Source organism: Pezoporus flaviventris, unplaced genomic scaffold (assembly GCF_033815535.1).
Source record: "Pezoporus flaviventris isolate CSIRO_AGI_PZ_B2104156 unplaced genomic scaffold, CSIRO_AGI_Pfla_v1 ptg000097l, whole genome shotgun sequence".
In the NCBI taxonomy this organism is placed as follows: Eukaryota; Metazoa; Chordata; class Aves; order Psittaciformes; family Psittacidae; genus Pezoporus; species Pezoporus flaviventris.
The window spans coordinates 4,774,168-4,790,210 of NW_026892645.1; the positions used below are offsets into that span (position 1 = coordinate 4,774,168).

General features: G+C 41.2%; 1 protein-coding gene and 1 long non-coding RNA gene across 4 annotated transcripts in view; one reads left to right on the forward strand and one right to left on the reverse strand.

Annotated features, from left to right (window-relative positions):
• Positions 1-313: 313 nt before the first annotated feature.
• Positions 314-8,449, reverse strand: LOC133281356 (uncharacterized). The gene is made up of 2 exons (XR_009747483.1): positions 6,752-8,449; positions 314-537 (listed from the first exon to the last, which is right to left on the reverse strand). It is a non-coding gene; the product is annotated as an uncharacterized LOC133281356 (long non-coding RNA).
• A 2,114-nt stretch (positions 8,450-10,563) lies between these two features.
• MED27 (mediator complex subunit 27) overlaps positions 10,564-16,043 on the forward strand; it is an 85,078-nt gene continuing 79,598 nt past the window's right edge. Inside the window, exons 1-2 of one of the 3 annotated variants that reach the window (XM_061476815.1) lie at positions 10,564-10,840; positions 12,958-13,102. In XM_061476815.1, coding sequence (XP_061332799.1) covers positions 10,635-10,840; positions 12,958-13,102 — 351 coding nt within the window. In that variant the 5' untranslated portion in view covers positions 10,564-10,634. The remainder of the gene's footprint in view (positions 10,841-12,957; positions 13,103-16,043) is intronic. The other 2 variants (XM_061476814.1, XM_061476813.1) reach the window with 2 other exon arrangements.

A 16,043-nucleotide genomic window follows, 5' to 3' on the forward strand; every position in this document is an offset into this window, starting at 1 on the left:
GTCAGTGATAGAGCTTATAAAGCTTATAAAATATTCTCACTGTATAGCAACAGGAAGAGCTTTAATACCCTGAAAGAGGGGAAGTTTGGGGCAATTTTTTGGTGTGCATAATTTTTTATCTATATACGAAGGGCTACTTGTTACTTGACACATCAGATGGAGTTTGCTCAATATGTTTTATGGGTTTTTTTTCTGTTTAGAATCAGATATGACAGCCAGAGAGGGGCACCAGATTGCAGACTTCAGAGTATGATCCTTCATTTCAATATTGCAGTATAACATCCCACAGTGGCCAAAATATTATACCATAAACTCACAATACTGCAGTGCTTTAGTTTACCATAACAGAATCTTGTTTGGGCTTTAAGCAAATGATGAACATTAGAAACTTTCCTATGTTCTTGCTACTGTGCCCAAAGAGCATCTCCTTCCTTTTTGCCACTTAGGCAAAGCTTAGATGGGTTTTCCCTATCTTCCAACAATCTTTTCAGCAGCGTTTTCAATCTGTGCGCTTCTGTCACTCTGGGAGAGCAGCGCCTAAAATAAAACAGTGAGATTTGTAATTACTGACATACTTTGAAGATGTAATGGTGAAGCATTAAATATAACAAAATGAAACTATTTTGAGGGGCAATGTTGAGACGTGAATAATTGAAAATACTGTTATTGTGGATCTGTTTCCACCTAAGCGAAAATCAGCCTCCTTCTCTAATGGTGAAATATGACCTGGCTCTTGCAGAGAGAGTAATTTGCTAATTTGCTTAACGTTGTTATCTGTGCAGGAAAGCCTTGTGGGAAAAAGAATTCAGAGTGGATCAAAAGTGCAGGTTATTTTGGGGGACAGAATTAAGCCACTTTTTATTCTGTAAGACAGTGATCATATTCCTTTTTTTTGGTAGCTGTGAATACTGAGGAGAAAACAACCTGTCCTGGTCCAAAGCTCTGTTACCATTGCTATATTGGTTTTGCAAGAGGTGAAACTATATTTCTATCAACAAAAACCTTCTGCTGAGGCAGTGGAAGTCCTTCTACTAGCGCAGTTTATTTGAAGAACAGGAATGAGCTTTATTTACAGCAGGAGAAATATCCTTTTGCTAGTATAGCTACCTTGGCAAATTCTCACGGTTTAGAATCCCATCTCCCAAGTCTGCAAATAGCAAGAGTTAGTTGGCACAGTTTGGAACTCTTCTCCAAAATAGTGTAGCAGAGAAATTCAGTGAGGAAATATCTGCTGAACATGTATGTTTCTGTGTTCAGGCTTCAGAACAGATTGATAAACCTGTTCAGAGATGATTAATCAAAAGGGTTTGGATCAGGAATTGACAAGTGAGTCAAAGTGAGCTGCAGAGGAGTGCAAAAAGATTAGGTCTCTGTGGGAGAAGAATATATTTGGTAAAAGTGATCAGAAAATGAACTCAAACACATGATTGAGAAGGAAAGACAGAAGAGCTAGAACACTGTAAAGTTAATACTTGGGGTGAACCTACATACCTGTCTTCTATTTGTATAGCTTGCTTGGTTTTGGTTAAGTCACTGCCTTTAGAATAAAGTATGTATTTTTCATCTAGAGGCAGTTACAATGGTGTGGGCTTTTTGCTGTTCTTTGTGGGCTTTTTGCTGTTCCATGTATTCAGGGTCTTCCCATCAGGAGTGGAAGGAAGAAGCAGGGGGCACAAGGCACAGAACAGGTCTCCTTGTCCATATAGTGATTGTCTTTCCCTTTTCTAATCCAAATATGCAATATCCAGAAAGGGAGTGACTCAAAGTCACAATGAAGGCTGTGGATGAACGGCTTCACTTGGATGAGAAAGCTGCAAACAGCACTGAGGTGCAATAGTCTGTTCATTCATTGAAGTTCTTTGTATGCCTCTTTTCCAGCTTACATTTAAATATATACATATATACATACATATATAAAGGTGGCTGGGTCACATTTCAGCTAGTACCTGGAAAGAGAAACAAGCACAAATGCACCTTTTAGCTCTGTAACAGAGCAACTGCTGTGGGAAACTGGAGATCTGGTCCTGACTGCCCCCCGCATTAAGTGCATTTATGGATTGTGAGCTGCGATCCATCAGGGAGGTGCATGACAGCTTCAAGAGAAAGCTTTCTTGGTCTCTTAAGGATTCCCGCAAGCATTATTCAGCCATTGAATTCACAGCCTCTGTATCAGCACTTACTGATGTATTTGGCTTAAGTGAAGAAGAACATATATAGATGTCTGGCTCTGTTTAATATAGTAGATGTGTTTGAGACAAAAGTGTGGGATCCAATATTGTACTGTTTGAGAACAAGCAGGTTCTACCTTGCATCTAAATGTTCTGTTTTGTTTTCCCTTCAGCTTCACTCTAAACTCAGAAGGTGACTGGAGTTAATCCCTGTGCCTTAAGTATAAAAATTGTTCACGGAGCTTTGGAGGCTGGAGGGCTCCAAACCCTTGGGGTAATGCTTTCCATTCTCTGTGGGCTTCAAGAAGTAGAAGGAATCTTTCCATGATGTGATGGGAATCCTCATGAGAGAGCATCTTCACCACAGGAGGTCATGGCAGGCTTGCTTTAGGGACCTGACTGGCAGCCCCTACTTTTCACAAAACAACTGTCCTTCAGTACCTTAAGTTTTCGTTTGCATCTAGTGCCTTAAACCCAGCTCTCTGTGACATCGTGTAGGCTGAGCTACACAGGGAAATGGCATTTCCACACTGTTCCTTTCATCAAGCAGGAAATGCCTTGTGTCCACAAACAAATTATCCTCTAGGAACTTATCTCACCCTTTATAGGGAAATAATTAAACAGCTTTAGAATGAAATCAAGACTGCTTGGCATCACCTTTGTGCACTCCGTGTGCATTTCTTCCTGCAGCTCAGAAGCAATACAGCCAGGTACCTGAAAACAGCTTGGCCCCACACACGATCAATAGCAGAAAAGATAAATCTGCTGCAGCTAACTACAGGCTGTAGTGTCACTAAGTGACGATGAAAAATGATCACTACTTGAATACACTGCATTTTTATGTTTAAATCTTTCAATAGGAGCAGTGTCAATAACAAAGCACTAAATAATCTCTGGATAGAAGGAAAATCTTTCTTTTTTTTTCTTTTTTTTTTTACAGGGAAGATGGGTGTCACTTTTGCTGGAGACCTTAAATACTGGAGTATGGAATTAGATCTGCAAATTCCAGGAAGTGATCGTCTGTTTAGACAACCTCTGTCTCATTGTAGGAAAGACTGGCTGGATTCTGCTTGAAAACATCGCTCAAGTCCATATCAGGGATGCACCAGGGTAACTGTAAGTTGAATATGCAGAAATAAAATAAATAAGGATTTTTTTCCTCATGTTCCTTTGGGGATAATTTATCTCTCTGAATTGGATACAGCTGCCACAGATGGCCTTTCTTTACTTCAAAATATCTCTGACCTTTCCCTGAGCTAAGTGGACAGAGTTTACCATATTGGCCTAAGTATAAAGCAAAGTCTTTTTCAGATAATAGCCTTTGGAAACAATCCAATCTGTTCAGTATCTGCAGACCACACCACACATGGCTCTCTTTGGTTCCTCCCTATCCCATGATGCTGTAAGCTTGCATTCTCCTTCATGTGACTTTTGGGTCTGCTGGTCTTGGGGGAGCAACACCCAAACAGACTGTTGCTGGGGATGCTGGTAGTAATGCAGCCCCTCTGCCTGTGCATGCACTTCTGTTTCTGTCCTGACGCAATGAAGGTAGGATTTATTTGAAGCCATCTTATCTCCATGTTATATGGTGCCTCCACTACCTGCAAGTATTGATGTCCCTTTTATCCCATATTATTAGACAGTAAGAAACACACTAGAATGCTTTTGGGAACACCAAATTGCTTAACTTTTTATAACTCATGCAGGACATTTTCCATAGTAATGTCTGTGGGAGTAGAAGCTTCCAGGTAAATCCAGTCTGGTGGCAATTTGAGCAATGCCAGCTGTGTGGTGTAGGGTGCTAGGATGCTCTGTTTAGTTTTAGCCTTCCACATGGAGCCTGCTCCAGAGAAAAATGCTCTTCTGGTTGTGGACTCTGAACTGAGTTCAGTTTAGCTGCCCTAAAACTTCCAGAAATAGGCTCTTGAAGCAGGGAGCAGTGGTATAAAAAGGTTTATCGATTTAAAAGTCCTTTTGTATGTACTCTAAGTTTGGTTCAGATGCTTTCTTGAATAAAGGTCAAGATGAAGTATTGGATTTCTGAGATGCTGAAGTTCTGAATATCCCAGAACTTTGATTTATTCTGCCCATTTTGTCTGGGTTTCTGTTAAAAAGCATGGTTGTCTGTCCTCCTTAATGGATTGATGAACAGTACTGAGTGGGAAACAGCTTGAAAGGAAATAGTGATCTATGCAGTTGCTAGAAGTGCTTGAGTTGTCTGGAAAACTGCATGTTTCCATGCCCTCATTCAGCCTTCAGCATATATTTATTTTTGTTGTTGGCCCTTCTCTTTTACATCTGGAAAAGAAATGAAAGAAGGCACTCAAGAAAAGCTAAAGAGTAAAGAATAAGACCTTGCTGTTTCAGGATGGCTGGTGCTTTAAGGGGATATCAGCCCAGTTTCAGCTCTTAAAAATCCTGCTGAGATTGACTGGTTTATGAAGAGGTGATTATAAAAGCCAGCGAGTAGCTTAATTAGGATGGAGAGTTATGAGAAGTAGCTTGGCTTTTGTAGGAAGTACGAGAACAAATGACTCTTGGCAAGTGGCTGGTGGAATGTGGAAAGCTAAGCTCAGGAGTTAGGCAGGACGGTTGCTCAGCATGCTGCATTTATATGCAGAAGGAATAAAGATTGCCAAAATCATGCCTGAAATCTGGTTCATGTCAGGCATTCTTGTCCTGAGGTTACACTTGTCTCAAATAATATTTACTAATCAGGAACTTCAGAACTCCGTGATCTTGTCTCAGTGATTGTTACTCTGCCAGGTTTTTCAAAGAGCCTGGGGAAAAGCAACCTCTGCTTTTCCAAGCTGCAGTTTAGAGTTTGCTCCTGGCAAGAAGAGATACCATATATCGTACCATGAACTCCATCATATTTACTGTCATAACAGTGGATACACTGCCATCTAAAACTTTCATGCACCTGTTCAATGAAGAGCAATAGCTAGGGGATGTGCTCAACCATGTATTGAATAACCATTATGTTTCAAGCTTCCTCTTGCCTGCTGCAAAATCCTACCTCTGCAAGAAGCTGGTAAGGAGTAGAATTCGAGCATTATATATTCAGCAAATTCTGCTGACTGCTGCTAGGCGGGGAGGCTGGAATGATTGTGCCAAATCCTGGTCTTTCATGCTAATGGAAGTGGAATTTTCCCCAGAGCAAACCAGTGTCAGAGAGAAAACCCAAGGGACAAAACAGAACATTTGAAAATACAGCCCAGGCATTAAAGAAGGCAAATAGGCTTTAACTAGTTAAATTGCAGACTATCAGAAAACAAAATATGCAGAATATAATACAAATATCCCAGAATTATGTAAAAGCCTGATTCTGCAGTCTTTGGAGAGGGAAAACAATGCGTTTAACCAACTCCAATACTGCAGAATCATCAGTATAGTCAAGAAGAAGCAATCAGGTCATTCTGTCTCAGCCACTTGCATATTGCACAACTGCTTGTCTGTTCTCACTATTTCATCTCTGCTAATGCCTTATTTAACCTGCTCAGGATAGTTGTCATGTTGAAAAAGTGCAAAATATATTAAATTTTAACTACATCATTTAAAAATATGTGTATTTGAGCAGATCTTTCAAAGTGATGAGGAACTGAATGTATAGGGCAACAGAACACGACTCAGCCCAATTTAAAGAAAGTATGTTGTGAGCAGGCATCAACAGATAGACTGAAAAGCAAGGCAAAAGCATAGGGGTTTTTTTTAGATGTTGAGTGGACTAAATGCAATGTGAATTTATCTGCAAACCATCTGTGATTTCTGGTATTTTTTGATGCCTTCACAGCTCTAATTTTAAGCAGTTATGTAGCCTTTAAATAATGATACTTTCTCCCCATTTGGTTTTACATCGGATTCCACACTTGATCACTGAATGTTTAAAGGAAAGAAGTGGCTGAGTATACTTCTCTGCAGATTGCACACATACAGAATCAAACAGCAGCCTTTTATTTTTGCAAGTAAAATTTGACATATTTTGGGACAGAATTCTGCATGCATAAAATAACACCATGAGTTTTACTGGGTAGGGTTTACTTTCTGTATTTTGCTTTATACTTCTGATGTAAATTCAGTGCTGGGATAAGGTGTTAAGTTGACATCCCCAGGGACCAAAACTCCAGGAGCAGCCCAGCATAACAGCAAATCTTTTTGAATTATCTTTAAATTGATATCAAGGGTGGCAGTTGCATCAGACAAGAGGGAATTGAAGAGCCATAATCCATCCAGTCGTTAGTGGTTCTGCAGACAAATCTGTTACACACTGGATTTTCTGTGTGTAATGCGGACACTTTATAACTGTGAACTGAAACACTTTGGACAAGGAACTGAATAACCACCCAAGAAGTGTAGTTCCTACAGTTAGAGTGACCCTCTAAGGGGAACGGGAGGCCTTTAGGTCTGTTTTCCATATACCATGATATGGGGGAAGATCCTTTTGAATGTGAGCCTGGTCGCCTGAGAGCCTGAAACAATATGAAGCTAACTCTGTTCATCCCACAGGAAATCTGATGAGGACTACATCATTGTCAGCTCAGTTATTTCACTGGCATGAATGTTGAGATCAGATTTTCACTCACTATTGTTGGATGTAGTGGGAGATTCTGATTCAGGCAACAATAGGAAAGAAATAGCACTGAAGATCAAGGCTCCCCCACATCTGAAATGTCTTGCCATTCCCCTTGTCTAAAAGGAGGCAGGACTCATTCCTTTCTCTTGGCAGAAACCTCAAACATGAGTCGATAACCCCCAGCTTCTCTTCTGTTTCAATAATGCATCATGTAGTAAGCTCTGCGGCTAAGTGAAGACTGAATACCTGGAAGAAATTAAAAGGAAAGTAAAAATAGCAAGAATATCTTATCAATTACACCACTGAGTGTCACAATTATTTGAACAACAAGAACAAAAATTAATCTGTTTATTATATTTATCTGAAGTGCTGTCAAGAATGGAGCAATGAAGTATGAAGAAATGAAGAGGCCCTGGTGATGAATATCAGTCCAGCTTGCCACAGACTAAATATCAGCATTTATCTATCTCAGAGGAAGATAAAGATAGTTCCTTATGACGTGAGTTATTCCAAACGTTGAGTCCTGTCCAGACATTTCATGAGAGATTATCTGCACTTGGTATGAAACCCAGTAGTCACCATTAGTTGTCTCTCTTGACAACAAAATTAATTCCTCCTAAACGAGAATGCATTTCTAATTGGGCACTCTCTTCCCTAACAAATTGTTTACAGTACCTCTGCAAGGATTCTGAAATCATCCCTTTTCTTTGATGATGCTGATTAATTATAGCCCACTTGGTTCTCAGTAGCTGCAATTTGAGTAATATTGCCATAACATACTTTGCTGTGAAAGGTTCATCTTAATTACAGGCTCCCCAGCCAAGCTTCTGCTTCAGAAGAGAACTGTACTTCTCTTGTCAAGCTGCATGGGATGCCAGGTTGGACTGTTACCCCCCCCCCCCCCCAACTTTTCCTCTCCAAGTGAATTCAGAGCTTATGTACGTTATGAGGCTGACAGCACCCAAAATGAAATTCTCTCTTTAGCCACAGAACAGATACAGAACTGGCAGTTCACTGCAGTCTTCTCTATTCCATCTCTTCATCTATCTACGTGGTACAGTGCAGCAATGTGTGGAGATAAGTGGGCTAGCTGTAGTGTCACTGTGTTAGCGCGGTGCTCTGCTGGAGCTCATTAGCAATGCTGAGAGGCAAGGTTTATTAGTCTGGTCAGAATGCTGAACTAACAGAGCAGGCTGCTTTCAGGACTGCAGCTGCTGTTTGCATCTCTACAGGACACTGTGTTTGTGTGATGTGGATATAACCCATATGCTTTAAATGTGATCCTTTTTTTGGAGGGAGCACACTAGGTCCTTGAACTTCTGGTGGAGAGGATAAAAGATGTCAGTTCTGATGCTTGCACAGACGTGGATATGTGTCCATATTGGGCTATCCAAATAATTTTGCAGGAGCCCACTCAACAGCTGTCAGACAGCAAGATTTTTAGATGTTTTGAACATCAGCTGGATTCTTGTTTTTATGTTTCACCGGTGATTTTAGGGCAAAAAGATTTTTATCGGTACCTTGGAGAAATCCTGGTTTCATGTATTTTATATCCGTTATGCCCACTTACAATATACCTGTAATGAAGATGAAATTAGCATACTGCTTTGGTCTGGGCAAGCTGCCACTTAAGGAATATTGCTTAAAAAAATGCAGTGAGCAACTTAGGTAAGGCAATGCCCTACAGATGAGCACATCAAATTCTACAGTCTTTTTCTTCTAGATGTGGCAAAACAAAAGGAGGAGTAATAAGAGGAATGGGACCTCCTGTTCTCAAGCCATTATCTTTAGGTGTTGAAGCTAAGTCTGCCTTAACTCCCCACAGAGCCAGTGGAGTTGAAAATGCTCTGCATTGCCTGTGGTCTGCTCAGGAGAGCTTGGTTCCTCATTTACACAAGGAAAAACAGATCCCTGGAGCAAGAAATGTGAATGCCCTCCTTTGAGTTTCTAAGTCAAAGCTATGCTGTGTTTTTTGTTCCTTAGGGGCAAGTTCCAAATAGTTCCTTATACATTTATAGATTTGTTGTCAGGCCACTGTTTTGTTTCAAATATTAAAACAACTGTCAAGGCCTTTTGCTGTTCCAGGTAGGATGTAAAATCATAAATCCTTGAACGTGGGCACCATAATGACGGGAATCTTAGAGATAGTTAAAATAAATGTGATGCTAACAGCTGAAAATATCTATTTAAAAATAAACCTTACATCAGAGGGGAATAAATGGAAAAGAATCACCCATTTCCAAGGAATAACATACAAAATAAGTTACAGTCATCTGCAATGTGCACCCAGAGCCTGAATTTTGCAGTGAGAGGAATAAAGAATAAAGCCATGCAGGAATGATCTTTCAGCCTCCAAGTGTTCCCTTATGATAACACAGTGCCTTCTTCACCAATCTATTATAGTCCAAAGGAAGGTATTTTATGTCTATCATAACTAATATTACAGCTCCATAACCAGTTTAAGTTGCCAGTCTGGCTGAGATAGTCCTGTCCTTTTCTGCCTGGGGCTGCTATACTTCGATTCAGTGCTTTTTTACATAGAACTATTCCTGACTTGTTCACATTTGCCTTATTAAGTGTGCTTGGTCCACTGCTGATTCTTTGAAGTACACCATTATATATTTCAGCATTTATGTAGGCTGAACTACATTGCTTCAGCCTACATTGCTTCCAGGTTTGCTTTACCCCAGTGTTCAGATACAACAGCATTACTATGCTCAAGAGGAGTAGAACCGCAACCTTTTCATTTTCTCATTCTTTATGCTAAGTAATAGGGTTTCACTTACCAATATTGGCTGAGAATGTTTAATTGATTAGATGCAATTTTCAGTCTCTGATGTATGATAGACAGAAAAGTGTCACCGAGTGGAGGGCAAAGCCTCGCTTCGATTGGCCACTGACACATCTGCTGTTCCTTGTCGCATTCATTTCCATTTCACATCCTGACTAAAGGATCAGGCTGTGTGGATGGCGCTCACTGAATTTAATTAATAGCTTTATGAAAGAGGTTGCTATTTACTTTAGAAGTTGAAAAACCAAAGAACCTAGCCCTGTGCTGCAATTTAGTCTTGCGTGGAGCGACCATTGGATGGTGCAGTGCTGCATTTGTTTTAACTCTATTTATTTTAGCTGCACTCTAAGGGTAAAGCTTGCTGGTGCTGGCATTGGAGGCATAAGCAGCTCCTACAGAATCAAACTGCTTGGTGCTATGATAGCCCTCTCGAACTCTGCAGTGCTCCTCAAACACTCAATAATGAAGGTCCTTGTTATTTCAGCTGTAATCACGACTGAGATGTGAACTGTAACGCCATCAGCTCTTCAGTTTGTCCATGAGCTCAAGGCCTATAAAAGCACTTTGCCTTCTTCAAGCTAAGCACAGTTGGTGCAGCAGGACACAGGCCATTGCTCCCTCTTTTAAATGCATTTACTTCTGGCTCTGTGCCTGGAAAACACCCTCCAGCTTCCACGGAGGAGGGAATATCCCTTATATTGCGAGCAGGGAGTGATGCACAGCACAGGGAAATAGAAGAAAAGAGGATATTTGACTGGAAAAAAACGTGTTTCTGAGGAAGAAGAAACACTGCCCTAGCTCGTTCCTTTTACCCTGGGGTCTGAGGCGGGCAGACCGCTCCTGTCACGGGCGGCGGGCACAGGGCGCACGGGGAAACGCCGCTTTTGATGGAGAAATCCCTTATGTTACAAAAAAAAAAGAGGATAAAAGGCTAAAAAGCGGCTTTCGGTGCCGACCCCCCGGGGCAGCGCCTGAGGCGATCACCGCTTCCCGTCCCGCCCCTGCGGAGCCCGCACTACATTTCCCAGCGTGCCCCGCGCAGCCGCGGCCTCGCCGCGCACCTCAGCGCCTGCCGCCGAGAGGCCGGGCCCGGCCGCGCAAGATGGCGGATGGGGTGCTGAGCCCCGGCGTGAACCTGGAGGCCTTCTCTCAAGCCATCGCCGCTATCCAGGCGCTGCGCTCCAGTGTAACGCGGGTCTTCGACTGCCTCAAGGATGGCATGCGGAACAAGGAGACCCTGGAGGGCCGGGAGAAGGGCTTCGTGGCCGCCTTCCAGGAGAGCCTGCACTCCGTCAGCCGCGACCTGGGGTGAGCAGCCGGCCCCGACGGGGCTTCCCTCCTCCTCGGGGTGTAGCCGGGCCCCTGGCCCCGGGGAGGGAGAGGGGTCTCTGGGTCCCTCCCCGCCAGCCCCGGGCCTGGCCCTCAGGAAGTGCCCGGTGGCGCCGTTCGCAGTCCCCGAGAAAGTTTTAGGCAAATAAATGTGAGAACGGTCCATTTTATTCTTTCCGACATCGTGCGTGTTACCACTTTGTGCTGTTTTGTTCCGGAGTCTCCACAGGGATGAAATTGCTCCTGTTTACCTGTTTGTGGTCCTTGTTTTGTTTTAACAAAGGAGTTGTCAGGTTCCATTGGTGAGGTGAATGCTTTTGGTTGCAGGGAGATACTTCTCTGTTTTTTGAAGTGTTAACATTAAAAAAAACCAAAATCAACAAACATCTCACTCCTTTTAGGCTCTGACTATATGTAGTATTATCCAAGTGGTTCAAGAATGACCATTTTATTACCAAAACTTGTAATGCTGGAAAGTCACTACCTGTAAGTATTGCTGTCTACCAGGAGGTGTGTTTTGTGCAGACAGAGACAAACTCTTGAGGCTGCTGATCCATGTGGATCTGCTGGAGAGTGCTGAGCTCCCTCTGGGTTCCCTCATATCCTTCTGGGAGCCATCAGTGCTGCCCATGAGGTGCCCAAGGGCAGGGCGAGCACAGAATCGCCCTTCCCAGCACATCTTGTGGGCTCCAGAGACTGGGTCTCCAGGATCTGGTTTAGAAGAATTTGTTTCTTTTAACCGTGCTAATTTTCAGTTCTAATAACGTTAATGTAATTTTTTGCCTACTTGTTTCCTTTTGTTGGGAAAGATGGTAGATAATAATAATCTTATACACAGACTTACAGTCTTCTGTTGTATCACTTTGGTTTTAATTGCTTTCAAGTTGAGGAGGCTTCATGTTTGCCTACTGCTGCTTTGCAGTTTATCAACCAGGATTTCAGTGCTGTGAAGTTCTTGTGTAATCCTTACTACCATACCTGAGAGCGTCTTCATCATCAAACTCCACCAGTTCCTGTTTCACCATCTCTTCCACATCTCTAGCGGGTGTGCGTATCAGTGCTTTGATGACCATTTCTTTCCTGATTCCTTGCAAGATAACTCTTTTGGAGTATATTTGATTTTTCTTTTTTGAAACACAACTGCCCCCGAATATTGCAATTTATCTGTGTTACATATTCTCTTACATGTTTGGGAAGCATAGGTTTCAAGTAGCAAGGGAATACTTCAGAGTGTATTGAAGTTAATGTCATCAGTGGACTTTGGCTCACATCATGGAAGTATGGACTGGGATCCCAGCTCAACAAAGTCTTAGCTATTATGTCTATTCACATTTGGTTTATTGTACTTTATCAAGAAGTAATAAGCACATCCATGAGTGTTCCCCATGCCAGAAGCTTAGAAAGAATGTAGGCCATGGAAACTGGAAGGAAAGATGATTAATGAAGGAGAATTTTGTGGTAGTGAAGTGTGGAAGTCTTCCAACTGTCAGTTCCCCAATTGTTGGTGTTTCTTTTCATAACCTTTATTAAATGCAAATTGAGATAGTTGGGAGTTTTCTTTACAGAGATTTTTCAGAAATTACCTCTTGAAAGGTCTGAATCCTGCTTTTAATTTAGTGGAAGCTCTGCAGTTCAGAGTAGGGTGTAACATTCAAAAGGCAAAAGGAAAGGCACCTGACTAGGCATGTCACTTGAAAAGCTACATTTTACATCTGTGCAAAGTAGCCAGGCTTTTTTCTGCAGTTGATGAATGCAAGTTTTAAAAATTGCTTAACATTTTGTTATTACTAAATGTAGTCTTTTAACAAATGAGAAATTAAGCAAGAATAGATCATTTCACAGTGAGGTTTTTTTCCCCCATTGGGAACTGGTGCTTGTTATGCTTTAGTTGAGTATTTTACACGTCTACAAATGTATAAATTGCTCATGGAAATCAGAAGGTGCTTCCTTGCCTTAAGAACTTGGAATGCTTATACTTGCTTAGAGTAACCGCAAACACTGCAGGACCATCTTCAGGCTTAGCACTAGGGAGTATACATCTCAGGTATCTGTATCTGCAGATCTGACTTAAAAAATGCCGTTCTATTTTCTTTCAGTGAACTGGAGCGTCTGAGCAATCTAGTGGGTAAACCATCTGAGAACCACCCCCTGCACAACAGTGGACTCCTGAGCCTAGATCCTGTTCAGGACAAAACACCTCTTTACAGTCAACTTCTTCAAGCCTATAAATGGTCAAATAAGGTAAGAGAATACATCATGTATTTTAGTTGTGTATTTCTACAGAATGTTTGGGTTGTGGTACAGTAGATTTCTGAGTGTGTGAGACTGTTAAAAACGCCGAGTTTTTTTTGAAGTTCAGGAGCATAATACGTACCTAAATGTATTTTCAAGGGTAAAAATAGTGTATTAAGGAGGAAACTTTTCTGCAATACTGAGGTATGCCCTTGTTTTTCAAGGGGGGTGTTAAGTACCAAGCGAAATACTACTTTCCATGGTAGTTATTCAGCATATATTTTGTTGTTTGTTTTTTTTTCAGTGTATGACTACCTAAAACTTAAGCAGGTTTGTAAATTGGAGGTAGAGCATACCTACCTGTATGACTCTTACTTTTTCCTGCACAATTGGTTGCACAAGTTAGAGCTTGTTTAGTTTAGTTTTCTTAGATTTCAGCTGAGGTTGCATTAATCATCATTCCTTGTGGCTCATGAGATACTGGACATTAGAATGGTTATTTCTTTATACTTGCAGCTTTGTTTTGATGCTGGGTCAAGCAAAAGCCCAATTTTGATCTGGTCTTGGATGCATGGACAAGCTTTTTTGGTTAAATGGCTGTTCTGGATGCAAAGCATAGTGAAGGTCATACTGACTTAAACAGAAAATTCCCTAAGATACAAATGTTAACATAGGAGATTAGACTTACCTGATGCTTTTCAACTTGTTTTACTTCCCACAATTAATACTTGCAGCTGTGGCTGGTTACATATTGTGAGAAGACCCACTTTTACGTGCAGATTTACTCACCTAACTCTTCGCCTTACTGCCACAGAGATGAGTTGCACGTAATTGTGATTTCAGAGATATTTGCCAAGAACCTTATTTTGCTTTTGCTGTGAGTCACAATAGTAGTTCCTTTCTTTGAGTATCTTAAGTTTGCCTGCTCCAGGAGCGCAGAAAAGTACAGTGGGAAAACTCAAAACTTTCCCTACAGAAGTGTGTCATCTTGGCAGTGCTTGTTATTTATTAGCACCTGCCATCCTGATATTTACCTACAGTAGTTTACCAAATAGTTTTGCAGATGGTATACTTGTTGGTATAATGGAAGCAGCTGTTTGGGAACACAACAGCTTGTCAAATGCATTAATTACATACACATGCAGCTATAAAGGAACTTTACTTTTCCAGGTGTTTAACAGAGCTCACAAAAGACAGCTGAAAAACACAGGAAGTTTAAGTTGAGCTTATTGCAAGCAAGAGCTCAATGCTTCTTCTTCTTTGCTTTAGCTTCTTTATGTATCAGTAGAAGTCATGTAAGTAGATAGCTGACTGTGGGCTGTGTGGAGGCATGTAGTAGCTGTGCAACAATATTTAGGCCTACTTGGTATTTCCCCCCCCTCCTTTTTGAATTTAAGAAAATAGGTTTTCTTCATTACAGTTGAAGTGCTGTTTCCTGAGAGGATGTATATGTGACCTCTAATGTAATACTGAAGATATACTATTAGCTAAGATAAAAATGAGCTGTCGTTCGATATGGGTAATGCAGATAAAGTGTTATTGGTAAGTTAGGAAGTTTGTAGTTTTTTGGTTTTGTGTGGTTTTTTTTTTTCCTGTGGACTGTCTCTGTTTAGTAACTGTAGTCGAATTCTGATTCTAGTAGTTATGTACATCTTGTCTGTTGAATTTTTTTGTAAAATGATTGTTGTGTCTGAGCAGATGAAATCTAAGATGTCAGTAGCAGTCAAAGGCTTTCTGTTTTGTGTGTGTGTGTGACCTGGAACAGTCAGGACTAGATGTGCTGAGTTTTGCTGGTTTACTTTTTGTTACCAGGTGCTTGCTTCTTGCATTATTCTGGATTTCAAGGGAAACTACTGTAGGGAGAATGCATCAGTGCTAAGTTTAGGTGAAAGGAATTTTGAAGGCACTTGCTAGACTGAAATACTGATTAAAATCTTTGGGTCAATTCTAAAACAAGACCCTGTATGCTGGATTTCCTTGTTCCTGAGTGCTGCTTGTTTTCTGCTGGAGATGAGACCATGATCTCATGAATAAGAGCATCATTAGATGAATAAGAGCAACTGGGTGTTTTTTGGTATTTCTTCCTAGTACTGGGTGACAGAAGTGTTTTGTGGGGGAGAAAATACTTGCTGATGATGTGATCAAGCCAATATTATACACTTAATCCATATAGAAAATGTTTAGAAAAGCTTGTGTGGTTGCCTTATCCAGTTAGGTTAATGCTGGTGGTCAGAGTAGATGCGAGTTTTGGGGATTTGGGAGTTTGAACTCATTCTTTGAGTGGTATAAACTTTTGTTTTTCATCTGCTGCTTTAGTGAGGTTATTTATTGCCTGTAGTGTGTATCTGTTCATCCTCTTTGCCCTTGGCAAAGCATTTGTATACCCTCGCCCTGTGCATGCCCGAGGCAGTGTCTGTTAAGGTGTTTCCATTGATTCCAGTGAAGCAGAAAATATACAGCATATTTTATGTGCACTGAGCAAGGCAAATGCTTTTATAGGGCAAGTTTCCCTCTCTTAATGGGGTGTTGTCAAGTAGTACATGCTCAGCATTTGAGCTTTAGTCACTGCTAGAGACTCTGCTTATTTACTTTTACGTATTTGAAGGGATATGCAAAATGGATCAACTACCAAACCAACACTATAGTCTTTCTACCAGGCTTAAAGAAACATTTGAGGTTTTGGATAGAGGCAAACTAAGTCTTAGTCTTCCCTGAGCTGCTGAATGATAGCAACACTAGCAGAGTTTATTTGCCCAAGTGAAAATGCTGTCTTCTGTAAGTCCTTTTTTTTTCCTTTGTAGCAAGGAGTTTCTTCTCGGACTTTCAAACAAGATCATTAAGAGCAGTAGAAGTGGGGAAAATTTAGAACAACTGTAGCCATGAACACGTGATTGTACCTTGACTGATGTGCAGTGTTGTGTACTCTGTTGTTTTCAGAGTTGCGTTTGTC